This window comes from Nannospalax galili, unplaced genomic scaffold (assembly GCF_000622305.1).
Source record: "Nannospalax galili isolate Female #2095 unplaced genomic scaffold, S.galili_v1.0 scaffold115, whole genome shotgun sequence".
Classification (NCBI taxonomy): domain Eukaryota; kingdom Metazoa; phylum Chordata; class Mammalia; order Rodentia; family Spalacidae; genus Nannospalax; species Nannospalax galili.
The window spans coordinates 8,457,598-8,467,632 of NW_008340588.1; the positions used below are offsets into that span (position 1 = coordinate 8,457,598).

At 36.5% G+C, this 10,035-nt stretch overlaps 1 protein-coding gene across 1 annotated transcript in view; it reads right to left on the reverse strand.

The window, feature by feature from the left end:
• The window catches only part of Col3a1 (collagen type III alpha 1 chain), a 39,641-nt gene that overhangs the window by 13,355 nt on the left and 16,251 nt on the right, over nucleotides 1–10,035 (reverse strand). Inside the window, exons 9-29 of the mRNA XM_008835638.3 lie at nucleotides 9,586–9,639; nucleotides 9,254–9,307; nucleotides 8,800–8,853; nucleotides 8,389–8,433; nucleotides 8,202–8,255; nucleotides 7,757–7,801; nucleotides 7,086–7,139; nucleotides 6,566–6,664; nucleotides 6,021–6,065; nucleotides 5,803–5,901; nucleotides 5,549–5,602; nucleotides 5,330–5,437; nucleotides 4,475–4,528; nucleotides 3,815–3,913; nucleotides 2,532–2,585; nucleotides 2,251–2,349; nucleotides 1,926–1,979; nucleotides 1,761–1,814; nucleotides 1,367–1,420; nucleotides 797–850; nucleotides 265–309 (exon numbers count right to left, since the gene is read on the reverse strand). Coding sequence (XP_008833860.1) covers nucleotides 265–309; nucleotides 797–850; nucleotides 1,367–1,420; nucleotides 1,761–1,814; nucleotides 1,926–1,979; nucleotides 2,251–2,349; nucleotides 2,532–2,585; nucleotides 3,815–3,913; nucleotides 4,475–4,528; nucleotides 5,330–5,437; nucleotides 5,549–5,602; nucleotides 5,803–5,901; nucleotides 6,021–6,065; nucleotides 6,566–6,664; nucleotides 7,086–7,139; nucleotides 7,757–7,801; nucleotides 8,202–8,255; nucleotides 8,389–8,433; nucleotides 8,800–8,853; nucleotides 9,254–9,307; nucleotides 9,586–9,639 — 1,332 coding nt within the window. The remainder of the gene's footprint in view (nucleotides 1–264; nucleotides 310–796; nucleotides 851–1,366; nucleotides 1,421–1,760; nucleotides 1,815–1,925; nucleotides 1,980–2,250; nucleotides 2,350–2,531; nucleotides 2,586–3,814; nucleotides 3,914–4,474; nucleotides 4,529–5,329; nucleotides 5,438–5,548; nucleotides 5,603–5,802; nucleotides 5,902–6,020; nucleotides 6,066–6,565; nucleotides 6,665–7,085; nucleotides 7,140–7,756; nucleotides 7,802–8,201; nucleotides 8,256–8,388; nucleotides 8,434–8,799; nucleotides 8,854–9,253; nucleotides 9,308–9,585; nucleotides 9,640–10,035) is intronic.

The following is a 10,035-nucleotide window of genomic DNA, read 5'->3' on the forward strand; positions in this document are numbered from 1 at the left end:
GTAGTTAAGAGTACTGGCTGCTCTTGAAAAGGACCTGGGTTCAAGTCCCAGCACCCACATGGTAGTTAACAACCATCCATGGCTCCAGTTCCAGGGGACCCAACACCGTCTTTTGATCTCCACGGGTATTGCATGACATGGGTGCACTTACATACATGGAGGCAATACACGCATACACATAAAATAAAAATAATAAATAAAAATTTAAAAAAATCTATAATCAATTGCTCCAAATCATACTGAAGTAGTTAAAGAAGAAATTACCTTGCCTCCGGGAGCTCCAGGGGAACCAGCTTCTCCCTTTGGACCCTAGGAAGTAAGCATTAAGTGATTAAGGTTTTGTTATTTATTGTGCCTCACAGAAACAAAAACAACATCTTCAATTGGCATATTTGTATGTTTCACAATTTTTAAAATCTTGAACTTGTGTGCTTTCTCAAGTTCCTTTCTTTTTATAGTAAAATTTAATTCTGTGAAATAGCAAAAAAAAATTTCTGAGACAAGATCTTTTGTAGCCTAGGCTAGTTACAAACTCACTATGTGATCAAGGATTATCTTGAACTTCTAATTATCCTAATTCTATCTCCAGAGGAGGTGAAACTAAAGGCAGGTGATACCATTTCTGGTTCATGCTCTTCAGGGGATCAAACCCAGGGATTTCATGCATGCTAGGCAAGCATTCTAACAGGATACGTTGTTAAAACTTAGCTAGAGGAGCAGGCAAAGTTAGTAACTGATAAATGAATGTAATTTATGCATTGAGTTTATGAATTTTGAAAAATAAAATGCCACTTACTGGTTCACCAGGTTTTCCATTTTCTCCTGGAGGACCACTGGTACCAGGTATGCCCTACAAAATAATGGAATTGCATTATGTGACCACTTGAAATATGGCTTTATGAAAGCTTGTCATGTGTAAGCATACTTTTGCAAGATAGTCAAGACATGATTTTCGTATTTGCATAGGTACAAAAATGTGCCTCTCTTAAAATTCAGTGACAGAGAGAAGATAATCATGACTTACAAACCCATGCTCATGTCTACACTTTTTGTTGCTGTATATATAAACATATTGAATAAGGTAGGCTGAATTGACTTTATAAATTTATAATAGAAAACAAGTATTAACATATGAAACTATGGGAGCTTAATTTATTTTTAATGACAATGCACACAGTCTAGAATAGACAGCTGTTAAGGTGTTATTTTATGATGCAAAAAGGCTTATAAATGGAGCATCAGATAAACAAATAGCAAAGCAAGAATTTTGAAGCATATTTATGTAACAAAAAGAGCTATTAAAGGGAAGTACAGAAATGTCTTTTAAAGGCAAATATCCAATAACATTTAAAGACTAAATTCTCACTTGTAATCCTTGTGGACCAGGGGGTCCTGAGTCTCCCTTGTCACCAGATGGGCCCTATGTAGAAAAATACAATGACACACTCCATTACAAAATGACCTTTGCTGTTTACTCTATATTTCCTGTTTAGTCTATATGTGTTTAGTCCATATCTCAGCAGGCCTATTGCTTAATTCAAAGGCTGAGAGCATGAAAATTGTGGATACCTGGGCTATAAAGCAAATTAATCACAACATACACTTAATGTCAACATTTAATTCAGTCATTAAATAAGGAATTCTAGTGATTGTTTGGGGAGATATCATGACTCAGTGTCAGAGATAGTATAATTTCTAAATCCTTCTCCCTGTACTATCTCCACTATATCTCTGATTTCAATTGATCTGAGTAAACTTACCGTGGGGCCTGGGGGTCCCTGAGGTCCAGTTTCACCATTCTTTCCAGCAGGACCCTACAATGACAGTTAGAGGAGGAGAATTAATACAGATAACAAGGAAGTTCTGAGGTTGAATATGACTAAATTGATTATAAGGCTAGAAATAAGTAAATAAAAGTCACATACTGGAAGACCTGGTCCTCCAGGGCCACCTCGTTCTCCATTCTTACCAGGGGCACCCTAAAAAAGAAATGGCATGTATTTGCATATTCAAAAAAGCAAATCACTAATTACTAGACAATAGCTCATTTTTCATTTGCTTACACACATACAGACACATACACATACTCATAACCAATTATTTATCCCATTTCTTATATGCTATTTGATTTCCATATACTCTTCTATGTTTTGAAGAGAAGAACAGGTCTTGGGTATCTCAGAACTCACATATGTGAAATAAAAGGCCAAATGTCAAGTATGTATTGAAGAAAGTAATGACAGTACTTACATCATTTCCTTTAGGGCCAGGGAAACCCATGACACCAGGTTGACCTCGGGGACCAGATGGACCAGGAGGACCGGGGCGACCACTTTCTCCTTGACTTCCCTAATAAGAAAAGTAGTTAGTTACCTTGGTCAAAATTTGATAAGCACTCAATCAAAATATAATCTACACACACACACACACACACACACACACACACACACACACACTCACTCAAGTCTAGGCTAAAGTATACATTCCACTTTTTACTGGGCTAGTAAATGAGACATCTTAAGTGTACATACAGGAGGCCCTGGTTTTCCATCATTGCCTGGTCCTCCTGGGCTTCCGGGCACACCCTACATGAAAGAGATAGTTTCCATATGTTTTAAAATGAAAAATTTTTAAAGTACAACATACCCAACTTGTATATATTTGAGATTTCCATTTATGTATGTAGCCCTAAAAAGTTGTACTTTTTACCTTTAAAAATCAAGTATTTAATTTTCTTTCTTCCTTGATCTATCTTGACTCTCTTTCAATTTTAATTGAATTTTTGTGAATTTATGCAGTATATTTTGATCAAATTTAAATCCTTCTTCCCTATCTGCATCCCTCTTATGACAGCTCCCCTACCCCCACTGAATTTCATGTACTCTGTCATATAAATTAAGGCCTATCAAGACATTTGTGTCCCCAAATATTCTTTTGTGTGTATCCATGCACTGTCACCTGCTTAACCTATATATAAGGAAAATAAACTTTCCTCCAAGTAGTTATCAGGTGAAAATTTTTCCTCAGCTAAGGTTGGAGATTCTTACTTCCCACCTCTTTTTTATGTTTACTTTTTATTGAATTTTTGTGCATTTCATATAAAACATCTTAATCTTCTTCATAACCCCATCTGCACCCCCAAAGCCCCTCCCTCACTGGATTTCATGCATTCTGTTACATATGCTAACGTCTACTAGTCAAATTAGTGTACCCAGATGTCCCTCAGTACAAGTTCATCCATTGGGTCTAGTCAGCTTATCTAGAGTCTCTCTCTTAAAAAAAATCAACTCTCCCTCACCTGGCAGTAATCTGCTGTCAATAGTTCTTTGACTAAGGTTGGGACTTGCTGAGCATTTTCCATTTCTATACTGGGTTTTTGCCTTATGGAGTTTGCATGGGTCTTGTGCATGCTGACACCATTGCTGTAGGTTCCTATGAGCAAGGTCCCAGGAGCTTGTAAAACTCTGTTTCCATGTGGTCATGAACCTCTGCCCCTGGATCTTACAATCTTTCTGCCCCCTTATCTGGCTTGAGCTTCTGTGGGTTTCATGTGTGTTTTCACCATTGCTATAAGTTCATATGAGTAATTTCCCTACCATCTAGAAAATTCTGTTTCCTCATGATCATTAACCACCTCTAGTTCTTACAATCATTTCACCCCCTCTTTCACAATGCTCCTTGAGGATTTGTTTTGTTTTGCTTTGAATCTTATGAAAAGTGTGGTATGGTTGAAATTGTCTTTGATCTATTATCATTTGTATTTTTTTTCTTCTTACCACATTAAGGCATTATTCAAACAAATGTGTCTCCATACCCTTATCCCTGGGGTTCCTGGAGCTCCATCTCGGCCAGGTTCACCGGCCACTCCTCTGGGCCCTGCAGGGCCTGGACCACCACGCTCCCCAGCAGGACCCTATGTTGTGAGATAAATAAATCTTGAAGACTTTTGATTTATATAAATATTGACAATACTTAAGTAAAAACTAGTGGAGCTATTTGACCTCTTAAGGAGAGTTGATGTGTTGCTGAGTTTTGTTGAGTAAAATCAGTTGCCTTAGCTTGAATTGCCATGTTGGAAAAAAAATTTGAAGTAGCTGTGATGACTATTTTCTGCTTGTATCAAATATTAATTGGACTTAACAATATATTTATGTTCCTTTAATGTATCTTTGATAATATGAACTTACTTTAGAGTTTTCAAAGACGTTTCAGGTATTTTAGTTTACATGAATCTTGCAATGATGTTGAGATTAGTGATTTCTAGTTCACTAATACGGATCAAGTGACTTGTATTAATTACAAAGCCCATGAAGTAATGAAGCAGGCACTGGAATCATTGTTTTAATCAGGGTTTTAAAAAATAATTCTGATACATATCAATCAGATACTTAAATTTCCATTAATGGGATAATATATAGAAAAATGTCTATTTGTGGTAGTAGCATTTGGGAAACTAGGAACTTAAATGTTTTACCTTTTCTCCTGGGATGCCATTTGGCCCTGCAGGTCCTCGGAAACCAGGAGCACCCTGGAAATAATGATAGCCAAATATTTTAGTCTAAAAGATTAAAACTTTTTCATAATCCATGAGAGCAATATGGGTATTCTCATGTTATACAATTCTTTAAGTGGGGGTTGGGGCTTGACTCAGTGGTAGAGCTCTTGCCTACCAAGTAGAGGGGCCATGAGTTCAGTCCCTAGTACCAAACCTGCCCCCCCAAACCAAACCAATCTCTCAAATAATTAGAAAGATTAAATAAAAAAATAAAATCCCCCCAAAGAAGCACGCTAAAATGTTTTAAACAAAGTTTGAGAGTGGATACTCAATTTAAGAAAAACAATGGCTATAAAGGTATGATGGTGTATATCTTTACTCCTAACACCTTTGAGACTGAGTTAAGAAAGTTCCTTAGTTTGACGCCAACCTGGTTGACCTAGGAGTTCCAGGCCAGCCTAGACTACAGTGTGAGATCATGTCTGAAAAATAAGTAGCATTACAGGCTTTTCTTATCTTTTAAAGCAGGTGGTGGCTCACATCCGTAGTCCCGGTGCTAGGGGAAGCTGACACAGGATTATCATGAATTCCAGACTAATGTGGGCTATAGAGTAAGGTCCATATCAGCCTAGTCTATAGAGTAAGACCCTGTGTCAACCACCACCACCACCACCACCACCACCACCACCAACAACAACAACAACAACAACAACAAGCAACAACAAAACAAGCAAGAAAACAAACAGAAAGAAGGAAAGAATAATGGCTGCCATATCCTGGAGATGAAATGGTAGGTGCTACAGTTTTCCTTTAACTGCCCGGTGGAAAACCTACCCTTTCTCCTGCAGCACCTGGAAGTCCATTTGCGCCTGGTTCTCCGGGTGATCCGTCTTTACCATCTTCACCCTTAGGTCCTGGAATACCTGGAGAACCAGCCTCTCCCTAAAACAGAAATGAATTATGATTAAATTCTGTTGCAAAAAGTTACTTGTTTGTTTTCTAATTGTACTGGAGTTTTTAAAGAAATAACCAAGCTTGCTGTTTCGGACTTACCCGTTCACCACGTGCTCCAGGTTCTCCTTTGGCACCATTCTTACCAGGTTCTCCCTAAAATGAAGCAAAATCTCCATTTGAAAACAATGAGGGTTTCACTCACAGAATCATAATCAATCAGATGTTTTACAGATAGAAGGCCAGAGGGAAAGTCATATAAATTCAATGGAAAAGGAGCAGAAAGAATAAAATTCATATTTGTGGTAAGAGTTAATCAATAACTCTCAGAGAATAAAGGAGAGACACGTACTTACCGAAGGACCTCTCTGTCCGGGCACACCATTAGTGCCAGCTGGTCCTGGGGGTCCCCGGGCTCCTATCAGTCCAGGAGCTCCAGGAATGCCAGCTGGACCCTAAGAACAAAACCAAATGCTAACAGTAGCCAAACATGAACTTTCTTTTCTAGCATTTCACTCAAATATGGTCAGTCTAATGTGTGAGTGGGCTGAAGCTGAGATACAGGGCCACTTACCATTTCGCCTTTCCCACCAGGACTGCCATTGTTCCCAGGAGGGCCCTAGGCACACAAGATAGGAGGAGCATGTTAGAAGCAATGACAGGAGTGCATATGTCTTTGGAGTCTTTTCTTTCCAAAATATATATTTACTGGCAGGTGTTATGTATTGTAGATATTAAGTGATTTGTCCAAACACACACAAACATAAAAATATGCAGAATAATTGCCATTAATTAAATAAATCAGAAATTATATGCATTTGTTCTAAATTATCAATTAATACATAAATAAAGAAGGTTTTGGTTTTGTTACTTTTCTGACTGGTGGTTAGTATAGGCCATATTCTTCAAAGCATCAGATAACTACTCATACATCCTGCATTCTGTATTATATAAACATAAAATTCATGAATTCTAGAATAGCACAACCCTTTGACTACTAATCGAATCAATGTTTATCATAGTAGAATCAGGGTGAAGCAACTTTAAGAGCAACACTGAAATAGACTTTGATGAGTCAGCATGATAGTATGCCTCTCAATTGTCATGTTTACTACTTACAGGAGGACCTTGAGCACCAGCATGCCCCTGAGGTCCGGGTTCTCCTCTTAGTCCTGGAGAGCCATTTGAACCAGGGGACCCTGCAGGTCCAACTTCACCCTAAAGGATAAAATCCCCAGTTGTCAGTTTTTTTTGCCACTTTGAATCATTTAGTTTATGCCTCAGCTCTGTTTAAATTTACTTTCCCAAAGCTATAGTATTATGGTTATGCATTGTAGTTAGAGCAAAGGATCATAAATCACAAAGATGGTACAAGGTAAATATGTGCACAAAGGTAAATATGTGCATGACTGTGTTCTTGTTTCCCAGAAAGAATCTGGGAAAAGACAAGGCATCAGAAGGGATAGAGGGATAATAGCTGAATGTAAGGATAGTATTTTTTTAGACCCAGGATTAGAGTTTTAAAGCTGTGGATAAAAATATACATTTTATTATTTTCCCAATTAACTATGAGAATCAGTTCAATGTTTTTGTGCTTTACAAGGTGTTTATACATTCTTCTAAAGAAATACATGCTTACCTTAGCACCAGGGGATCCAGGGAATCCTGCGGTTCCAGGAGGACCAGGGGGACCCTAAAAATAATGTACAATATATAGAGCTCTTAATCAAATGCAACACAGTAGGAAAAATAATAAATGGGCACATCTAAAATACAGGAGAAACTTATGCAAATTAAAGTAATATTCATCATACATATATGAATATTACATAGGGAAACATTGTAGTAATATATGGAGAAGGTAAAAATCTAATGTGTGAAAATCTGTATTTCTCCCCTCGTTTGCATAAATTCTATGATTGTGCACAATATTTTGCCATGAGCTTTTGTGCTCTCATTGCAATGCAAGGGTAATGTTATTATGTATTTTTATGTCTCTTTTAATTTTCATATCCCATATTGGATATTATACACAATACCGTACAGATGTTAACAACTGGTCGAGAATAATGAGAGTGGTCACAACCTAGCTAGTTCTGTTTATAGGGTTAGAATCAGAATCAGATTTGATAGCTACTGTTAAGTATTGTCTACAGTTAATTCCATTTTTAAACTATACAAATAGTTACCAATAAGCAGTATGTATTGATATATAAAATAATATAGTAGATAATATCTATGGTATTATAATATTGAATCCACAATCTCTCAGTACTTTAAAACAAAACAGGCTTAAATGAAATTACTTACTGGTTGACCATCACTACCTCGAGCACCATCATTACCACGAGCACCCTAAAAAGAGAAATTTGTCTCAAATATTTCCTTAATTATGGAAGACTGGTTATACAACATTTTAACTACAATTTAAATTCAGTTGAATTTATTTTCTTCAAGTTTATTAAAAATCCCCTTACTAACTGTTGATTTTTAGATTTAATATTAGGATGCTGAACACAACAACGACAGCATGTAGCCTGATTGGATCACAGGTTTTCAAAACTGAATGCAGACAGGTGGAGCTAAGGAATGTGTGAGGCTAACACACCCAAGCCAATCTAAACTCTTCACACAGAGAGCAAGCATAAAACATCCCTTTCCATGTCATTATATCCAAAACTATATTTTGAATATAGTTTTATATGAAAGATAATTTCCTCTGTCATCTGGGGTACACTGATGGAGCAATACTCACTGCAGCTCCAGGAAGGCCTGGCCGTCCTCTCTCACCAGGAGCTCCTCTGGGACCCTGCAGAAAAGTTGAAAGTACGATCTTACTGTAAACCTGACCTTTGTAAGAACAGCTGGAAAGGGTCAAAATCAGTCAGGGGTGGAATGGTTAGTAGTGATAGTGAAACTCATATGACAGGAAATATAATTACCATGGGTCCAGGAGCTCCATTGTCACCTGGAAGACCATTTTCACCCTAAAGACATAAAAAAATGTTACCATATTGTATAACAGAAGATAAGTATCTTATATTGGTTTTAACAAAATATTACATCAAGGAAAGTACTAAGGAAAAGATGTATTTTAGCAATTAATTTCTTCATTTTAAGTGCGTGAATAGAAATATATTATTCATGAGTTAAACACTGAGATGCTCAACCACTTGTAATCCAGATTCATTATTATCAACTTTCACGGATGTGTCAGTGGATTCTCTCAAGTAGTCATTATTCAGCTTCTCATATGTAAAGTTCAGATACCAGAAAAAGTTAGATACCACATATGGATTTTAAATAAGGCTCCAAAATATAATGAATTTATTTATGAAAAATATGTGATTTACCTTTAACCCAGGAGCACCTGTTTCACCCTTTTCTCCATTTCGTCCATCAAAGCCCTAGAAATATATATGAATAGCAAAAATATTAAAATCTGTTAACAAGAATAGCTGACAAATTTTGCATTGAATTGTTATCACTGGCTTTTATCTTATAGTACTATTTGTAATGTGAATTTAAACAACATGAAGTATTTTAAATTGCTGAAGAAAATTGACATGGATTTTATAGCAAAAAAAATGTGAAACTAATGAGAAAGTTAAAGTTAATGTGATTAGAAAGTTGCCTTAATATAAAACAGTAAATGCTGGTTTGATAGTAGAGTTTCTTCATATTAAGTTGGAGATTTTGGATGTGGTTGACTGTAATATTTTGTGAGAAATAAAGGTAATCAATTCAATCTATAAATTATACTAAGTCCATGAATATTGGAATAGGGCTAGGCTTAAGGTTACTTACTCTGTGTCCCTTCATACCAGGGAATCCAGGCATGCCAGCTGGACCTTTGATGCCCTAAAAATGATTAATGGAAAAATATTAATATTCAAATAGAAGTAGTAAGATGCTTTTTATTTTAAAGTATAATTCAATCTGATTATGTAAATTTTTGAGACAGGGTCTCACTATGTAGCCCCAACTGGTCTAGAACTCACTATGAAAATCTTAGGCTGGCCTTGATCCCACAGAGGTCCACCTGCCTCTGCCTTCCTAATGCTGGATGATTATGCAATAATTTTAAGTTAAGATGATTGTGACTGTTCCAACTAGCATATTAAATGTGGCAGACTTACTGGAGGGCCAGGCAATCCTCGTTCTCCAGGTCGTCCGGGTCTTCCTGATTCTCCCTAGTGGAAAAATGAAGAATCCATTAGGACTTACATATGAGTAAATGGAGCATAACCGGATGGTGACTAGATGGTTGTTTCAGGAAGGACTCACCAAAATATTTGGATTAATAATGTAGTTGTGAGATCAGATCAGATTTCCCTCCATTTATTTATTTATTTATTTATTTATTTATTTATTTATCTTCCACATCTAGAATACTAGGAACAAGCTGAGTCACCTGCTCAGTGTAATATCAGTTTTCTTAGTTGAAGAACAAAGGGAGGCTTCTCTCAGTCTCATATAAACTTATAAAGAAATAATGCAGGTGTCTCTCATCACTGAAATATTCTGATCCCTTCCAAACCAATGAAAATAATTTTCTATTGAAAATTAAATAAGATAAAAGATTATTT